This window comes from Lycium barbarum, chromosome 5 (assembly GCF_019175385.1).
Source record: "Lycium barbarum isolate Lr01 chromosome 5, ASM1917538v2, whole genome shotgun sequence".
NCBI classification, from domain to species: Eukaryota; Viridiplantae; Streptophyta; class Magnoliopsida; order Solanales; family Solanaceae; genus Lycium; species Lycium barbarum.
This window is the reverse complement of record NC_083341.1, coordinates 1,470,885-1,491,845: the sequence shown is the minus strand read 5'-3', so window position 1 is coordinate 1,491,845 and position 20,961 is coordinate 1,470,885. Positions and strand designations below refer to the sequence as shown.

Sequence of the window (20,961 nt, the reverse complement as noted above, 5' to 3'; positions counted from 1 at the left end):
CTTCTTTGTGGGCACAATTCATTAAATCAAAGTATTGCCAAAGAAGCAATCTCAACTCTAAGATCATTGCTCCAAGAGATTCAGCTGCTTGGAAAGACTTGCTTCATATCAGAGATAATATTGAAGCCAACATCAATTGGAAAATTAATTCTGGAAACAGTCTATTTTGGTAGGATAATTGGACCCATCATAGGTCTCTTTGTCAGATGATAAACTCTTCGGCCAAGCCTAGTAATGTTAAAGTTAACTATTGCTTATTGAATCAGCAATGACAGCTTGATGATAATCCCTTTTCCTTATCAAGGGACACTCTAAATCTGATCAAGAGTATTTCTATTGGTAATCATAATGAAAAGGATCAGCCTATTTGGAATCTGAATAGCAATGGTTTATTTACATGTTCCAGTGCATTCGAATTCCTTAGGAAGAAGGAAGTTGCCCCTCACATTTATAATTTCATCTGGATAAAAGAAATTCCTTTCAAGGTTTCCTTTTTCATGTGGAAGCTTTTAAAGAAAAATCTTCCTCTAGATGCTAATCTTTCAAGATTTAACATTGACAAAGGTGCTAGTTGTTGTTGTTGCAGGACTGCATGCATAGAAACTGGGAATCATGTTTTTGCACAAAGTGAGCTTGCAAACCAAACATGGCAAATCATGACCAGACCGCTGGGGATCAGCATTACGGTTCCACTGTTCAAACAATTCTCTGGCAATGGTGGAGACCAAAATCTAGAAATATTGTTCACAAATTCCTTCTACTTATCACTCCAATGATAGTATGTTGGGAAATTTGGAGAGCAAGGTGCACTAAGAAATTTGAACAAAAAAATATTACTGCTTCTAATATATGTTTTCAATCCGCATTTCAGATCAAGGTGACAATAAGACAGAAATTCAAATCCATAGACTACACCTGGAACTGGAGCAAAGTTTGTTTACAAGCGGAAAACTTCAAAGCAGTAATAACTAGTAAGATGATCAGATAGATCAAACCTACAGGCAACACTTGGAAGCTCAACACTGATGGAAGTTACATGAAAAATCAAAACAAAGCAGGAGCTGGTGGTATTGTTAGGAATAGAATTGGCAATATGGTCATGGCCTTTGCATACCCAACCCAATTCTGCACTAACAATTATAGTGAAGCATATGCAGCTCTAGTTGGAATTTCTTGGTGTGTCAATCATCCTTTCGAAGCCCTTGAAGTAGAATTAGACTCCAAGATGGTGGTAAAAATGATAGATGGTTCCCTTAAACCCCCATGGAGGTTATTGGACATTATAGAAAACACTAAGGCAAAGATGGCTCACAGAAACATCTCGATAAAGCATTGCTTTAGAGAAGGAAATGAGGTGGCGGATGCACTAGCTAAATATGCAACACAAATTCAAGTCCCTAGAATTTTTTGAATGAAGGTGACCTACCAACGGAGGCTAGAGGACCGCTCAGAATGAATAAGCTTGACCTCCCCTCCTTTAGGAGAAGAGTTAAAAAGAACTCAGGCTGGTGCTTTGAACCACCTTGAGGTGACTTAGATGTTATGCATTAACTTCCTTAAGTTTCAATGCATTAGTATATTGAATAGTATATATATGTAATCTTATGTACGGAGGTAAGGTGCCATGCCCCCTCCAATGTAACTATTTTTTGGTTTCAATCGACATGGTAAGGGTCTGCCAACCCCCCCCCCCCCTATTCACTACGATGGTGATGGTTTCGGAAAAAAAAAGTCTGAGAAACATCGCCATTTTTCTTGAAAAAACAAAGAACAAATAGTAGCTCCAATTTACCAATCGAAACGAAAAAAAAAAAAGAGCTTGCTTCTCTCTGTTAGTTTTTTGAGGGTTTTAGAGACAAAAAATAGAAAGACGTTGAGAGAATGACTAATAGTAGTAATAATATATTAAAGCTATAAAATAATCTTCTATAAGAGTACACATAAGGAGGAAATTAGTTAAATCCTCCGTGTACACGGACGATTCTGACATAACAAAAAGGCGATCTGTTATATTTGGGCAATTTGGAGGATTGTTCTTCCCTGGGGGTGGTCTTTAACTTTTGCCCTTCGCTAAAATTCTTTAGTTTGGTTCGAACTCCCGCTTAGTCAAAAACTTTTAAAAAATTCGCAAGACAAAATTTGCATGGGCTTGCGATTTTTTTTTATTTCTTTTTTACTGAGCTGGGGTTCGAACCCACAACCTCGAAATATTAGGCAAAGGGTAAAACTTAAAGACACACCAATTTGAAGGGCAAAAATTAAAGACCACTCCAAATGAAGGACAATCGGCGCAAAAAAATGGTTCTATTTTGTATAGGGTCATTTAAGCCAATAGAAACAAACACTTATTAGTAGTGCTCCCTCCGTTTCAAAAAATTGTCTTACTTATTATTTGGACAGTCAAAAGATATTTTGATCATAAATTTTTGAGAATTTTCTAAGTATTTTGAATTGTTAAGTATTGCATGTCACTTATATAGTACTTTTTATATAATTTCTAAATATGTAACTTTTTTTTTTAAAATTAAAGGTTTTATGTCTGAATTCACATCGAACATTAATTAGTTTGACCCTCGTAATACGAATCCAAATAGTCTTGTTGGGATCGAGGCAACACAATAAATTAGATGAAGTTGTTACGCGTCCCATATTAGTTGTTCACATTTCTAAAAATATCCGTTTAATACTTATCAATTTACAAACCAAGATAGAATTGATTAATTTTTTCCTATTTTATCCTTAACGAATTAGTTTTGAAAATAACTGACATTGATTAGTCATTAGGGAGCAATTTATTGAAGAAAGATAAGGGTAATATAATAAAAATATACTTTCATTTATGATTTCTTAAGGGCGTGTAAAGGAAAAAAGTGAATAAGTAAAATGGGACGGAGGGAGTAATATTAGTCCCAATCCCAATATTGAGCGAATTTACACTCTAATTTATGGTGCACATGCACCCAAAGTCTTTCCGCAAAATTAGATTTTTGTGTACATATTTTTCTAGAATTGATCTAAGATCACATGTTGGCATCATGACAAAAAAGGTTTAATGATGTACTTGGTTCAAAGCTAAGTTATTATTTACTTTTAGACCCCCTTTCAAATTATCTCAGGCAGATAGATCAAATTCGTACTAGGTTATCTGATTTGTTTCAACTTCCTTCAAATTGTAGAGATCTTTTTAGTTAATTTTTTATGCGAATTTGAGCATTAAATTTGAAAAAAGAAAAAAAAAAGGCCCTGATTACTTGATATAAACAAAATTAAAGCATCTCAGGATGCATATTTCCTTCTCGATCATCTCCTATTACAGCTGTCCTAATTTATGTGACACACTTTTCTTTTTAATTTTATTTTTGCTTTTAGATAATTAGGAGGAGAGGAGAGATTGAATTCAAAAATATCAAATTAATAACTCTAAAGTTCGAATTATGATGAATCAGACATGCACAATTACTTCATGCTACATATTTGACCGTCAGCCAACAACGGTAAGGGGTTAACCAATGGTATAGTATTATGATGGGCCAAAACTATGGCAAAGGCCCAAATATATACGACTACGGTGACGGCCTGTATGAGAAATCGGCCCACTTATAGTTAGCCTTTAGGGAAAAGGACAATAGCCGTTGGGCCATAAATAATTCCATGCGCTGGCCCATTTATTCCTAAACCCAAAAATTAGCCCATAAACTATTCCCATCCGGTAGCCAAATCTGTAGCAAGCCTTTCACAAAAGATTTAAAAAGTTGCCACTAAAGGCTAGATGGTCCAACAGCCCCATCGTTTTTTTTTTAAAAAGTCACACTTTTTGTCCTCACTAAAAGGCTGCTATAGAAAAATCAGGCTTTTTAGTGGCAATTAAAAAAATCGCCACTAAAGGTTAAATATCCCAAAACATGTATAATATGTGTATATTTAATAAGAAATATCCCAAAAAACTCTGAGGCGATTTTTGTATATAGTATGTATCGTTTGTGTATAAAAATATGTATCAGTACCTATCTATAATGTATAGAAACTGTATAAAATATGAATCACTAAGGTATGTATCATTTTTGTATATACTATGTATCATTTGTGTATATAATGTGTATTATATAATAGAAAATTGTATCATTTTTGTATAGAAAGTGTATATATAATTCCAGCATGTGTATATAAACTATATCAGTCTTGTATAGAAAGTGTATCATACGTATAAAAAATATATCATAGAAACCGTATCATTGTGGTATATAATATGTATCACTATTGTATATGTTAAAAAAATATCATATCATTATTGTATAATAAATGTATAATTAACGTATAATTTATGTATAATAAATGTAAGATTAATTACAGCATATGTATATAAAATGTATAATTCTTGTATATATAATTCCAACATATGTATATATGCTGTAGCAGACCTTTAGTGGAGTCGGCGACTTAGTCGCCACAAAAAGTCCTTTTTTTTTTAAGCACTTGCTGTTGGGCCGACCAGCCATTTTTTGGCATTAATTTGGGCCGATCGGACAGCTAGTGGGATTAAGCCCAAACAATGGTTAAATATGAGATTAGTTTGGCTGAGTGGACACACAGTGTCCTTTTCCCTAGTCTTTAGGGCCTTCCTCTTTGAACCATGAGCCATTTGCATTTGGAAAAATATCGCGACGTGACGATATATTTTGAGTTTTGTAGCAAATACACAATTCACGTGCGTCATTATTAGCTTCCAACTTGTCTTGTCTTGTGTTTTGCAAATGTTATCTTTTCTCGGTTGAGCTTCACAAATGAGTTTATGTATGAAGTCTTTAATTCCGTTATTTTAAGGTGTAGACAGAAATGTAAAAGAATGTAAATTTAACTGACTTAAGTTTCTTGACATGAATTTGTTGATATTAGAATTTGAAGTTAAGTTGAAAAAAGGTATTTGAAAGTTGAAGTTATGTTGTGGACATGAAAACTCAGTTAAAGTTTTATGAGTGAAAACTTGAGAAAAACTCTAAAAACTCCCAAGTTTGAGAGTGCCACAGCCCACAAGTTGCCTTGTTGTCAGGCAAGAGCAATATAATCTGCTGTTAAGCATATTTAAACTTGTTGGCATAAACTATGTCTTTTAGGAGTAGTGGTAAATGCTTCAATGAGTTGAGAGCTAAGCATGTTGCATGATTTCCACCATGTTTACATGTGTGTTTCCCTGCCATGTTTGAATAGTTCTTCCTATAGAACATGATTGATCTCCACTGCTACCCTGTTTCCACGTTTTTAGGTATGAGGTTACTGTAATGACCTCCTGCGTCCATACTTTTCTTTTGAGCCGAGGGTCTACCAGAAATAGCCTCTCTACCTCACGAAAGTAGGGATAAAGTCTGCGTACATCTTACCCTCCCCATACCCCACTTGTGAGATCACACTGAGTATGTTGTTGTTGTTTATTATTGTAACGACCTCCCGCTCACTCTTTTTCCCCACTTGTGAGATCACACTGAGTATGTTGTTGTTGTTTATTATTGTAACGACCTCCCGCTCACTCTTTTCCGGGGAATAACAGGAGAAAACAGCAGAGGTTACTCTCAAGCATCATGTCAAGTGCCTTGACTTTCTTTGGTGCTTTCATGATGCACAGGACCTTGTAATTTAATCACATATAAAATGTTCTTTTGGCATGTACAAAAAATGTTCAAGCTCCATGCTAATCATCAAAGATTGAAGTGTTTCCTTCCTTAGAATTGCATTTTGAAACCAATCCGTCTTTTCCAAGTATCTCTGGATAAAAAATCTGTACTGTCAGGGAGACCTCTATCGACACTTTCAGTGTGTGGATTGGAAGTTATCTGCGATAGCTGGATTAGATCCACCCTTAATTTGAATTGTGAATTCAGTTGTTATGTTGCTCGGACTCTTAAAAAATGTCAATAAGTGCAAGTCGGATCCTCCAAACATAGTCATTTTGGAGGATCCGACAAGATTGCGACAACATCTTTTAAGAGTCCGAGCAACACAAATCAGAGTATCTAAAACATTTAAGTTGATATATAGTTTTTCAAGTTTCTGGCAAGTTCCTTAAAACATCAGTCTGTGAATTGAAAGATATCTGCAATTGTTGGATTACAACCAATCTTAATCTGAATTGAGATATGATATCTTATGTTGCTTGGACGCTGAGACTCTTCAAAAATGTCGACAAGTCAGTGTCAGATTCTTCAAAAGTAGTGCATTATTAGAGATCCCGAGCAACATAAACCAAAGAAAGTATCTATGACATGTTTTGTGTCATTTCACAGGCTTGTTATTCACATAGAAGCCTTTTAATTTGGGGGTGGAAGATTTCGTAGACGATGACAATAGCAGACCATACACATATCAGAAGGGGAAAAAGTCCAAGAATCCAAACAAACATGTTTCATTCAAACAACATACGGTACCTGCATGTTTGTGTGTGGGAAGTATTTTGGCTGATGTATATACAGCTTCTTCTAATCCTAGGGACTGAAATAGATGCTACTAAGCCCACTCCACCCCTCTTACTTTTTTCCTTTAATGTATCACAATGTATACCAGATGCTTTATTGAGAATCCTAATCTTGTTTGGTTCAGTAATGGAATCAATAGCTTTCCCCAACAGGGATATATAGGATCGGATCGCAGCAAGCTCATCTAATATATTTGGCTTTGCGCCAGTGTTATAATAGGTAGAAGTACATTATAGCAAGATCAGTTCCCCGGGCAAACAACTCTCCTCCAAGAAGAATTCTGCTATGCTATGAAAGGCTACATATTTAAAATCTCGACAAAAGAATATCCATATAATAAAGCTTCTCCAAACGGCCAAAACATATTACAAGTATATATATACTAGTTACAGTACCGGCCTCACTAGAAAACTTCATGCCTAAAACTAAAAGAAGAAGCAGATTAGCAATCGAGCCATGAAGAAATTAAAGTGTAGGCATCTTTCATTCTTCTTGTTTTTTATGGTCACACAGAAGCTCACTATATAAAAGTTGCTCAATACACACACGTTGATCTATTGAAAAAGTTTCTCAATACACACAAACTTATATATGTTAATGGTGATGTCATTAGTTTGAGTGTGACTACATATTCTATCGGCTACCTGCTACCTCCAACCAACACAAATATCAAAATAACTCTATCCACAAATTGAAAGAAAGAGTAAAGTAGCATGCATGTTTATTAGTTGAACGATTTAGGGGTAAGAAGAAAAGGCCAAAAAAGAGAAGATGAAAAGCATTTAATATCCAACTTGCGTACCTAATAAAAAAATATTGATAACAGTTTGGACTATGCTTCCCACGGGAGCTACATGATTTGGGACAGACTTGAGTTGTTAAGATACAGTATATCATGATCAATTATTTTAATGGGTACATGGGACATGATAAAATAAATGTATCTATTAATAAATACTAGTAGAATTTATTATTACTTTTTTTCTTCATAAAGGTGTTGTGTTTAAATCAACTTGCGTGATTTATTAGCACTAATACACGTATCAAATACTAACTTTTAATAATACACACTATTCAAAAATCACTATTTTCTCACTAAAAATTATTCAATGGTTATTCCACTAAATGTCGGTGGGAAAAAATTTAAATAGTGGTATTATCACACGAAAAAATGAGGAAGTTTCACAATGTTTCAATGGAAACCTGTTTCTCACCATGCATTTTCCGAGTGAACCAGTGGAAATGAAGTAGAAAAATCATGTTCTATAGCACAAATCTCCTATTGAATATTGGTGGAAAAACTTCTATTTCTACTAGTAACAAGAACCTTATAATAGCATAAGAAAATATTTATGCTTCTTATTATGAATTCATAGCCATATCTTATGCTTCGACCAAAAATAAAAAAGAAGCCATATCTTATGCAATCAAATAATTAAGAGACAAAGTTGGAATATATATGTAACTTTACAAGCAAGCAAGGACAATAGCCAGCGAAGAGGTGTCTTACTTTTAGCTACATGCTCGAATGCTCTCAACACTGAGATTAAGTCCTTATAATAATAAAAACTGCATGCAGCAATATATTCAAATACTAACATGTATAACACTAAGGGTCAGTGGCGGAATTATAAATTTCTTCAAGAATGTTCAAAATTTAATAATATACAAGGACATCAATTTTTTTATCTATATGTTCTATGTGGCTCTGCCATTGCTAAAGGTAGTCCGGACACAAACTAAATACAACAGTGGCAGAATCAGAATTTAGACGCTAGATAATGATTTATGAGTTTAAAGAGCGAATTTTGAAATACACATATATATATATATCTAAAATACTTATTTGTCGCACAAACTAACGTAGAAGCTCGATTTGGTTCTCTATCGTCAAATCCACAAACTTGTATTTGGATACACCACTGACTAAACATTGTTATTCTTTGATACATAGTGAGTACTCAACCAAACCCAATACTTTTGACACAGAATGTAGATATATATACATGTGAAAAATACAACCAAATTTTAACATATGTTAGATTTTGAAACCATGACTTTAGAAATGTAGCTAGTTAAGTGCTAAGAATTTTAAAAATCAAACGTACCAAATTTAAATTCTGAATCCACCTCCTTCTCTGTGCTAATTAATCACATCTGTCAGTTTCTTTTGCAGCCCAGCTGCAGTAAGACCTGATGATATATCACTTACCTGCAAGATAATGATTATTTTATTTGAAGAGTAAATATTCCTTATAAATGAGCACAGCATGTTGTCTCCTCAACTCATATATATATATATAGAAACTTGGTTAAAACCCCTAAACCAAGTACTCATGGGGTACTCAGTCTATGTCATTTACTATAGTGTATGGATAATTTTTTGTTGAAGTGAAAAAAAGAAAAGAAAAATATTTGGAAGTAAAGTTGTATTTAGATATATGAATTTCACTCGAAAAATAAGCAGATGTTTTTTGTAAGTTAATTTTTCATTATTTCACTGAAATACTTCTCAAACATGTTTTGCCATATACTCTCTTTTCGTTTCATCTTAAGTTTCTTAATTTAATTGGACACGAAATTTATGTATATGTAAACAGAACTTTTGATAATATTGTGATCTTAATTAAGCTAAAGATATGTGTAACATATCAAAATACCTTTTGAATCTTGTTATCTTAAATATGTCAATTGTCATGTCATTCCTATATAAGAGTACCTTTTAAGGTAAAAAGAAAATAGCAACACAACAACACCACCTTACCCACAAAGTGGGTCTAGGAATGTAGAGTACTATACATAGACCTTACCCCTACTATGAAGATAGACAGGTTGTTTCCGATAGACCATCGGCTTAAAGAAAAGTAAATCACAGCAGTCCTGAAAAAGAAGTTACAAAAAAAAAAAGGTAAAATAAAAACGTTGAAATTAAAAACCTAATATAAAAATGTGTCACTCTTTTTCCTTTTAACATACTAAAAAGAAAAATAAGACGGTATATTCTACTATAGTATTTCAAATACTAATAACCAAACTATTATTTGCGGACATTACAATACAGATTATGGCTGAACTGTCTCACCCGACATTGGATCCTGATCAAAGTCCATTCATCATGTTTGGAATTAACACAACTAACCACAGTTAGCCCTTCTTCAAGTAGCCATCTCAGCACTTTAGACAATGAAAATATTTCCTCTTTATGGCTATTGTTGACATTAATCAAAATCTCCATATCATCTTCACATTTGCTCACTGTGACACAATTATTATTATGATTGTGCACATAATTTGTTGAACTTTTATTTTGATCATCCAATGAAATATTCTTGAGCTTTTCTTCTATTATCCAACTCTTCTATATTCTTCTGAAGTTGCTTTATATAATTCACAGCTACTTGCATGTGATCTGATGTTGAACGTTCACCCTATAAATTTGCAATAAAATTCACCCCATATTAATAACACAAGCTGAATCTATAACATTCATACTCTATAATAACATTTCATTATAACAACCAAGTTTTTTTTTTTTTTCCAAACTGCTTTTCATGTTATGTTGTATTATATGTTCTCAGTGACAACATTTCACTATAGCAACCACAAAATAACCAGACAAATGACGTTGTTATAAAGAGGTGTGTATATGCTTCTTGGCCATAGATAACATTTGAGAGTTTGCAAATTCTGGTTTTCACTTACAAATAACTATTTGAAGTATAATGAAATACTGAAAATTTTGTTTGAGGATTATTCCAACTGAAACAATTTTGCTTGTTTCACTTACAAAATCTTCATTTTTGTTTTTGCAAGCGAAATTTATGTCCAGCACAACTTTTCAGTTCAAACTTCCAAATTTTTCTTTTCAACTTCAACTTAAATGGATGAAAAAGTTAATATGCACTATATACAAGCTATATAACTCGGACTCTCCAAAAACGTCCGCCAGATGCGTGGCAGATCCTCCAAAAATAGTGCAGTTCGGAGAATTAGACTGGAGCGCTTTAGCATTTTTCGGGAGTCCAAATTAAACAACATAAGTATACAATAAGACAAACACTATCTGAAAATATGGATAAAAATGTAAAATACAATCTGATATATACTTGATATATATATATATATTTCAGCAGAGAAAGAGAGGAAAATGAAAGCAGAAAGTTTAAGTTCTAGAGATCACCTTGATGAACTCAAATGGAATTAGAGATCTTAGAGAAGCAACAAGATTTGCTATTTAATTTCTTGCCTTCTTTGCCTTTCAACATTTCTATGCATAACTTTCTTGAGCTCATTTGATTCGTCCCTTCTTAGCCCCTTCTTATTATCATCATCAAGATTACTACTTCCACTGCTGACTGAAGATTTATATAGCCGATCATAACTTATTTGAAACTGATCAGGCGCAATAATTGAAGTACTTGTGCTGACTGAAGATTTATATAGCTGATCACAACTTGTTGGAAACTGATGATGAGGCGCAATAATTGAAGTACTTGTGCTGATTGAAGATTTATACAGCCGATCACAAAGTGTAATAATTGAAGTACTTCTCTTGACTGCTAAAGATTTATATAGCTGATCACAACTTGTTTGGAACTGAGGCGTAATAATTGGCGAAGAAACATGAGGATCACTTATCAAATCTTGATTATGGATTTGAGTTTGTTGGCAAAATCCATTTAATTGGAAATTAGGAATCTGAAGTAGCTGGTGGTGATGATCTCCATGATCTTCACTAATATTTTGTTTATTAGTGAAGATCTCCCAAAGATAATTATCATCCATTGAACTAATTAAGCACTAATAGATTTTGATCTTCTTTTTGTTATTCTAATTGAAAGATGATAAAGAACAAGATACGTTAGTTAGGGTTTTGAGATCTTCGTAAACAAGAAGATAATACACTGACAAAAGCAAACCACACAATAGTTGCTTATTGTTTTTTTTTAATGGTTACTATTCCTTTCTACGCTTCTAGTCCCACCATTTGCTTTCACACTAGCTTTTTAATACACAAATAGTGGGAAGGAATTTTTATACTATCAATTCAGTAATTAAAACATACTGTACATTAGTTCATGTCCATAAAAATTTGGACGTAAAAAATTGAAAATTAAGGCAGGTTATTTGCAACAACAAGTTAAAATATATTAATAGTGTAGAAAAACTTGCATTGTCTGTGTATAATTTTTTATTTTTTATTAAAGCCCTTTTTTAATTGTTTGTGAGAGGTTATCTTATGTTATTTGCTTATGTATTTTGGCTAGTCCTTTGCACCTACACTGAAATAAACCTCTTTGTGGTCAAAGCTTCTTAATTAACTTTATGATAGTGATGTCCCAATTAGCTTGTGTGTACCTCGATTATTTATTGGGTATCATTTACCTCTCACCAGGGCGGTTCCAAGTAACTTTACTCACGAAATCTTAACAAAATTAAAACAAACGATCTAGTATTTTTTGTGTCCGTTGGAATTTGAATTGAGACCCTCATGGTTCTTTCGCTCTTAGTTGACCACTAGCACACTCCCAAAATTCATTAGTCAAAGTTGTGTCATTTTTATTTTTTATTTATTTATACATAATAACAAGCTAATCGCAATTCAAGCTTTGTTTTCTTAGTCAACAGGATTAATAGAAATTATTCGATAAAGTTTCCTTTTTTGCTGTCAGAAACTTTTCTACAATTATTTTTTGCTCAAGTAGAAATAAACTATACAAGAATGAATTAAAAATAGGGAAATAACTTAGGTAGATAGGTAGATGAGTTACAAAAGAGTACCTTACAAGTATAATATATTATATGCGCTTTCCACAGCATATCCTTTCAACAAGAAAATTTATTTAAAAAAATACAAATGTTACTCTAGAATATAACATTGCATGTGTATTAACTATTTTCTTATATATGTCACATATATCTGGACAATTAGTTCATAACAGGATGAGATCAAACACCTGGAATTTGATACCCTTTTCATCCGTTTTGTTCCAACTTAGAGAGTCGATTTATACAATGGTGGGTCTGCATTATCTTATATTTGTCCCTAATCTTTTTCTCCAATTTTTTTAGAACAATAATTGAGTAGTCATGAGTACTATGAGCTCTTTTCTTTCCTTTATTAACTAAATCTTGGATAATCTATAATTAAATGACTAATAAGATTTAGGAAGACTTAATTCTGATTCTATGGATGATTTTCTTGATTTTGATTCTCATTGTATATGTGTATCCATCCCCCCATTACCCCATAGCCATTTAATTATACAACATATGATTCAATGTTTTCACACCCTTATTATTTCGCTGCTTTCTTATTTATTCTATGGTAAAAAATTATATACTACAAATAAGAGTATTTCTACATTATGATGCATAAAAAAAAAAAAAAAAGGTATAGCTGCGTAAATAAGAGAGAGTTGTGAGAAAAATAAAGTCTAAATCCCTAATATATTCACATAAAAAGAGTTACTTTGTTAAACGAACGTGTTCTTAATTAGTAGTGGAGCTTTAATTTGGACTCAACGACTAGCTTAACGTTTGTTTGAGCGATATGACATTGTCAGATTATAGCATCTTGGAGGAGCCGACTGTCAAGTCAAGATTGTTATTGTTGGACCAATAAAAAATTACCGCATAAACTTGAATCTCCTTACAAAGATCGAGATATTCACATATTCTTAACGTGGAGAATATGTTACTTTTTCTTGATTTTTTTTTTAATGTACTTATATTTCTGCCAACCGTAACTTTTCTTGTATTGTTTTTTCCCGTATCAAATTAATTAAAACGACCTTCGTCCTCTAGCATATTTGCAGATGCAAGATTATTTTAATAATACGTTGAAGTGTGTGACAGTCATCTAATTTAAAAATTTAAAATGTCAATAACTGTACACTTTTCTTAGCTAATGATGTCTTAAACACAAATGTATATGTATATACACACACTATATTCACAGTCATTGTAACAAAAGGGTAGTAAGTGTAGTGATACTTTTTTTTTACTCCGACTCACTTAAAATGCTGAACAATAATCTTGAACTTTTTTTTTTTATCATTCTGGTGTTTGATAACTGTTTTGGAGTCCTGATTAATCCAGATTCGTGTTGTATAAGGCCCATTGAAAAAAAATCGCTCTCTATCAGGATTTTCTTCATTCTCATAGTTCGAACCTGAGACCTTGATTAAGGATGAAAAAAATCATATTCATCTCACCATAATCCTCGTTAGTAATACTTTTGAACATTGATAATGAGCTACATAATCTTGCATTGCATGCATGAAGGCATAAACTTCAAACTTCAAAGTACTGCAAAAAACGAGGAAAAAAAAATTAAGTGATCGACTTCAAAGATCAAAGCTGACTTTACAACTTTCAAGATCAGAAAATAAAAAGATGATATTCTTTTATTTTATCTCTCCTATATAGAAATGGGAGTAGGGTTGGACGAACACATGGGACGAACACAGCAATTTTTTACTGTGGCTGAAATGTAAATTTTTGAATGACTTGACCAATTTGCCCCTTGCTTAGCTAATCATACATCACCACATAATTCAAAAGCTTTTCAAGACGTGGGTCTTGTCTGACTTTTTGTGTATGTCCCCTATATTTGTAAGGTACTCCCTAATATGCATCCAACTTTTTCATCTTTTCAAGACGTGGGTCTTATCTGACTTTTCGTGCTACATGTCCCCTATATTTATTTGTAAGGTACTCCCTAATATGCATCCAACTTTTTCATCTTTTCAAGACATGGGTCTTATCTGACTTTTTGTGCTATATGTCCCCTATATTTGAAAGGTACTCCCTAATATGCATCAAACTTTTTCATATCCATCCAAGCGTTCCTTACCATTTGTATTAAAACATAATAAATTCATAGGAGTAATATGCATTACTCTACTGTTTTTTTATCACTCCTTTTGGGATTAATTTTATACCATACTTAATAGGAGGTATAAAATTATTTCATGATAAATTTATACCTTAAATCAAATAAAGTATTAAAAGAAGTCCATAATTGAAGATGGATATCCCACCTTATCATTAACCTTGGGATTATTTTATCCTAGCTTTTAGATGAGATAAATTAATCCCAAGATTATAATCCTAGGATTATGATACCGGGATAATTTTGTCCGCGTACCAAACGACCACTGAAATTTTCTTTCAACTAAGTTTCTGCAGAATAACTGCAACACATAATAAATTGCATACAAATTATAAGGAATTTTATTAGATTTATATATAATAATATTACAAAAGAAAAATTATATACTTTAGTTATTTTTCCGATTGAATGTTTCACTCTCTAATTTTTTAGAGAATAATGACAACTCAAATTTGCTCTTCACTTGACTTGAAAGGCTGAATCAATCTTACTATGGGTATTGAAACAACAAAGATGGCCAAATAAAGCTCAACGGAAAAGGAACTTATTTATGCTAAAGTACCTCCGGAAAAATTTATTTCTTTTCAGCAATTCATCATGGATATTAGTGTTTTATTAGCTTCTCAAATTGTATGCATATTTGAATCAAAATGTCGTCGCTTTTGATATTTCTATTTATATATAAGTGGCAAAGGAGGACGAACACAGCATTGATAAATTATACAAAAAGCTGTCTGAGTTGTACATTAAATTTGGACTTATTCCAAGTGTACTTGATTTCTTTCATTTTTTTCCAGTTGTGGGCCCACTTCCTTCAACAAGTACTGCTATTTGGTTTGCCCCTATTCTCTGTACACGTGTATTCCACTTTTACGTTATCATATTTCTTTACTTCTACACTTCATTTTATTATTCTATTATAAGCACATGAAATTGTACTCTAAGCAAGGACTAACGTATGTACATTTTGGAAGTTTAACATTAATTCTACCTGTTGTGTGTTTACTTTCTAATTCCCCACGTGTCCGCAGTATCTCAATTGTCCTTTCATTTCCTCCATTTGGCATATAGTTCCTCTGTCTCAATTTAAGTGTCTAAGTTTGACTAGGCACGGAATTTAAAAAATAAAGATAGACTTTTGAATCTTGTGGTTCTAAATTAAAAATGTGTATAATATAATAAAATATCCTTTGAATCTTGTGATAATAAAATTGACATGTAGGATATTTGAATTGTCAACTTACTAAATATAAAAAGAGGCGGACATAACCAAAATCAAACAAATTTTAACAATAATTGAGAAATTAAGGGGGAAAATAAGAGGAAAAAAAACAAAATATGGAGACTCACTAATGAGAATCGCGGTATCCTTTGCAAAATATACAAACCATACAGACTAACTAAAGTGAGTAATGCCTTTCTTCTTCACTATTCCGGTGGTCTCTCAGCCTTTCTTCTACTTCTCCGATCTTCACTCGCTCGATCTGATTTTTCTCTGGGCTGCTTGGTGGTTCACATAGGTGGTACTCTGAATTTGAGATTTTCTTTTAATTTTTCCTGTTTAAATTAGAGTTTTGATATTAATTTTGGTGAGTTTATTCTACAAATTTATTTGTTTAATCTTTGAATCTTGCGATTATAAACTTGACATGTAGGATATTTGACTTGTCAGCTTACTAAATATTAAAAAAAAAAAAAAAAAAGAGGACATAACCAAAATAAGACAAATTTTAACAACAATTGAGAAATTAAGAGGAAAAATAAGAAGAAAAAAAATAAAATATAGAGACTCACTAAGGAGAATCGCGGAATCCTTTGTAAAATATACAAACCATAAAGACTAACTAAAATGAGTAACTAAATTAATTACGTTGGGCCCCGTGCATCGCACGGGCATAGTTTCCTAGTTTATATATATACACGTACATACACACGCACACTCTTTAGTCCATTTTCTAGATAGAGCATGGAATTATAAAGATTTAACTAATATATACTCACGGTTAGGGGTGCTCATGATCAGGTTTGGCTCGGTTAGTACTTAAAAGATGATCAAATCATTTAAGTCGGTTTTTCAAATACAAGAATCAAATCAAATCAATTAAGTTGTTTTTTATTGAGTCGGTTTATGTTGGTTTTTTTGGTTTATTTTATTTTTTTGGTTTTTATCGATTTTTAATAAGATTAATTATATACACAAAATGAATTAATTACAGAACACATGACTACAAGAACTACAAACCCAGAAAAGATCACTCACCAAACTGAGGCTCCAGCAAACAACTAGGTTCAGGCAACAAAAATTGAACGTATTTCTACATCAAGATAAAACCAAACAAGAAGCACATATTGATTGTTCCATACTATTCAAAGAAGAGCCTTAAGTATCATCTTTACAACAAAACAAAATCTAACAACATGGTCTGAGTGCCCTCAAAGAAGCTATAAAGTAAGGACTGGAGTGCAAACATATATATATATATATATATATATAATTTTTAAATATTATTCGTATAATCGGTTCGATTCAGGTTTTTTGAGTTATTTTTTACTTAAAATCAAAACCAAATCATATTTTGTCGGTTTTTATTATTAAAAATGAAATCAAATCAACCCTAAAAAAATATCGATTTTTTTCTGGTTTAATTATATTTATCGGTTTCCTATGAACAACCCTACTCACGGTGAAAAGAATGTTCACATTAACATATTGTGATAAATATCTGTCTTATTGTTCATGTTGCAATTTCACTTAATAAGGACAATTATTTGTAGCTATCTTTTAAGCAAATTGATATACGAATATCTTATACTATCACTATATGTAAGTTTATTAGAAAATCTCGTCTCGGAGTAGACTTTTAGCAGAAATGATCAATACCTAGTAATTAATCTGCACTAATACAGAAGCTTCCCTTAAGACAAATTAAGCATCAATATCTCAGCTAGCTTTTGTTCAAGTGAAGATACATCCATGCATGAAACATCAGTGACCTGCAAAGATCAATAGTGAAGATATTTTGTAAGTTCTCATAATTTCACTTAAACTCAAACATGTTTTCAAATATACTTCCCTCGTTTTACTTTATATGTTTACGTTTGATTGAGCACGAAATTTATGAATGTAAAGAGAACTTTTAAATTTTGTTGTCTTAAATTAAAAATAAGTATAGCGTACCAAAAATATTTTTTGAATTTTGTGATCTCAAACATGTCATGGCATTCATATAACTGAGCATCATTAAAGGTAAAAAAAAAAAAAAAAAAAAAAAAAATTAGACTAATTAAAAAATTTCTTTTATAAACAGACTTATCAAAAGAAAGTAAGACATATAAATTGAAACAAAAGAGCATATTCAATCAGTAATATTTCAAATACTGAAGTTCAGTGTTTGTAATACTAATAATCAAACTATTATTTGCAGAGGCGAATTCAGGATTTTAAGAGGATGGTTCACCATTAGCCATGTTTTTTTTTTAAAATTTTTTTTTTTGCCTTTGATTCGTTGCAGCTCAGCGCCTATATGATTTTTTGATTTCTTTTGCCTTTTGGGACTTGGGTAATTAAAAATATTTTTTTATTTTTTATTAAAGGTAATATAAAATAGAAACACGGTTTTTACTTTTGGATACTTAGAATTATAGAAGAAAAAGAATTTAGAATAATATAAAAAGGAAAGTTAAAAGGTTGCTTTAATAAATAGAAACACAATTTTTATTTTTGGATAATTAGAATTATAGAAGAAAAAGGATTTAGAATAATATAAAAAGAAAAGTTAAAAGGCTGCTTTAATAAAAGCATAGAAACATGCAGGAGCTCGGGTTCAATCCCGAGACCTTGAGGTAATAAACACAACCCCTAACCAGTGCTCCACTCGTCCTGATTTGACCATGTGTTCCTTCAGGTAATATTAGATATATTTTTAGAATTATACACATAATATATCGAGTTTAGTCGAATGACCATGTGTTCACGTGACCCAAAATTAATGCATAAATTCGCCACTGATTATTTGCAAATAAGTGTTTGCAATATTAATAATCAAACTATTATTTGCAAATATTGAAATATAACTTTTTGTTAAAATTTCTTACCTGACATTGGATCCTGATCAAAGTCCATTCATCTTGTTTGGAATTAACACAACTAACCACATTTAGTCCTTCTTCAAGTAGCCATCTCAGCACTTTGGACAAAGAAAATTTCTCCTCTTTATGGCTATTATTGACATTAATCAAAATCTCCATACCATCTTCACATTTGTTCACTGTGACACAATTATTATTATTGTGCACATAATTTGTTGAACTTTTATTTTGATCATCCAATGAAATTTGCTTGATCTTTTTTCTTCTATTATCCAACTCTTCTATATTCTTCTGAAGTTGCTTTATATAATTCACAGCTACTTGCATGTGATCTGATGTTGAACGTTTAGCCTATAAATTTGCAATAAAATTCACCCCAGATTAATAACACAAGCTGCTACCATCACACCTCAACATTCATACTCTATAATAACATTTCATTATAATAACTAAGTCTTTTTTTTTTTTTGAACTGCTTTTCATGTTATGTTGTATTATGTGTTCTCAGTGATAACATTTCACTATAGCAGCCAAAAAATAACCGGACAAACAATGTTATTATAAGGAGGTGTGTATATACTTCTTGGCCATAGATAACATTTGAGAGTTTGCAAATTCTGGTTTTCACTTACAAATAACTATTTGAAGAGTACTAATGAAGTACTGAAAAACTTGTTTGAGGAGTATTTCAACTGAATAATATTGGTTTTTTTACCTTATAAAATCTTCATTGTATTTGCTAGCGAAATTTATGCCCAGCACAACTTTTCAGTTCAACTTCCAAAATTTTCTTTTTCAACTTATGTAAATTTAAAAAAATAAAAAACAAAAACTTAATGGATGAAAAAGTTAATATGTACTATATGCGATCTATATTACTCGGACTCTCTAAAAATGTTCGCCAAATGTATGGTGGATCCTCCAAAAGTAGTGCAGTTTTGGAGAATTCAACAGGAGCGCGGTAGCAGTTTTGGAGAGTCCAAACAATATACAGTATAGAGTATACAGTAAGACAACACTATCTGAAAATAATGCTAAAAATTCGAAACACAAGTTGATATATACTTGATCTAGGCAACTTTATTTCTTGTAATTTATATACTTAACTTTTTAAAATAAAGAAAACATCAGCAGAGAAAGAGAGGAAAATGAAATAAAAAGTAATCCCTCCGTCCGAAAAAGATTGTCTTACTTTCATTATTAGTTTGTCCCAAAAACATTGGTACATTTCTATATTTAGAAATATTTTAACTTTATGAGATGATTTACAGCCACACAAATATCTAAGGTTCGTTTTGGACCACACATTTCAAAAATCTTCCTTTATTATTAAACTCTGTGCTAAGTCAAACGAAGACAATCTTTTTTAGACGGAGGGAGTATAAGTTCTAGTGATCACCTTGATGAACTCAAAGGGAATTAGAGATCTTAGAGAAGCAACAAGACTTGCCATTTCTTGCCTTCTATGCCTTTCAACATTTCTATGCACAACTCTTTTCCTGAGCTTATTTGGTTCACCACTTCTTAGCCCCTTCTTAATATCATCATCAAGATTGCTACTTCCACTGCTGATCAGAGATTTATATAGCCAATCACAATTTGTTTGGAATTGATTAGGCGTAATGATTGAAGTATTTCTGCTAACCGAAGATTTATCACAATTACTTGTTTGGTTTTGAGGCACAATAATTGAAGTACTTATGTTGACTAATGAAGATTTATATAACCGATCACAACTTGTTTCGAACTGAGGCATAATAATTGAAGTACTTCTGCTGCCTGCTGAAGATTTATATAATGGATCAGAACTTATTTGAAATTGAGGCGTAATAATTGAGGACGAACCATGATGAGGATCACTCATCAAATCTTGATTATGGATTTGATTATCTTGTTGGCAAACTCCATTTAGTTGGAAATTAGGAATCTGAAGTAGCTGGTGATGATGATCTGCATGATCTTCACTAATATTTTGTTTATTAGTGAAGATTTCCCAAAGATAATTATTGTCCATTGAAATAATTAAGCTCTAATGGATTTTGCTCTTCTTTTTGGTAATCTAATTGAAAGATGATAAAGAACTAGATACGTTAGTTAGGGTTTGAGATCTCCATAAACAAGAAGATAACACACTAATTTTTTATTGGATTTTTTAATGGCTACTATTCATATCTACGCTTCTAGACTCTAGTCCCACCATTAGCTTTCACATTAGCTTTTTAATTATTTAGCTTCACTTTTTTTTAATAATAGTTATATATAATGACATTCAAACCAAAGATATATATATATAAAATTTTGATATTGTATACATTTTTTTGTGCGGAATGCCTTTTAAAGGCACTGGACTTTAATTTTTACCTCCCAAATTTGAAATCTTTAATTTTTTTCCCTACGCCTAAGACCCATGGGTTCTGAGTTCGAATCCCTACTCAGTCAAATAAAAAAAAAATTGGCAAGACAGAAATTTGTAGCAAAGTTAGGTCTATTCAAGCAGAAGTTTGTAAAATT

At 32.0% G+C, this 20,961-nt stretch overlaps 1 protein-coding gene and 1 pseudogene across 1 annotated transcript; both read right to left on the bottom strand.

Moving 5' to 3' along the window:
* Nucleotides 1–5,030: 5,030 nt before the first annotated feature.
* On the bottom strand, nucleotides 5,031–11,359 carry LOC132640055 (transcription factor bHLH126-like; annotated as a pseudogene).
* A 5,918-nt stretch (nucleotides 11,360–17,277) lies between these two features.
* On the bottom strand, nucleotides 17,278–20,518 carry LOC132642112 (transcription factor bHLH120-like). The gene is made up of 3 exons (XM_060359383.1): nucleotides 19,850–20,518; nucleotides 18,457–18,801; nucleotides 17,278–17,355 (listed from the first exon to the last, which is right to left on the bottom strand). Exons 1-3 carry the CDS (start codon nucleotides 20,462–20,464, stop codon nucleotides 17,278–17,280), a joined length of 1,038 nt encoding a protein of 345 aa, XP_060215366.1. The 5' UTR covers nucleotides 20,465–20,518.
* Between the last annotated feature and the right edge of the window lie 443 nt (nucleotides 20,519–20,961).

Excerpts from the sequence above, each read along its gene's own strand:
- LOC132642112 (XM_060359383.1), bottom strand. The coding sequence starts at position 20,464 with ATGGACAATAATTATCTTTGGGAAATCTTCACTAATAAACAAAATATT. Across the intron at positions 18,802-19,849 it reads TTCCCTTTGAGTTCATCAAG|GCTAAACGTTCAACATCAGA; the intron begins GTGATCACTAGA and ends GCAAATTTATAG. Across the intron at positions 17,356-18,456 it reads TGATCAGGATCCAATGTCAG|GTCACTGATGTTTCATGCAT; the intron begins GTAAGAAATTTT and ends TGATCTTTGCAG.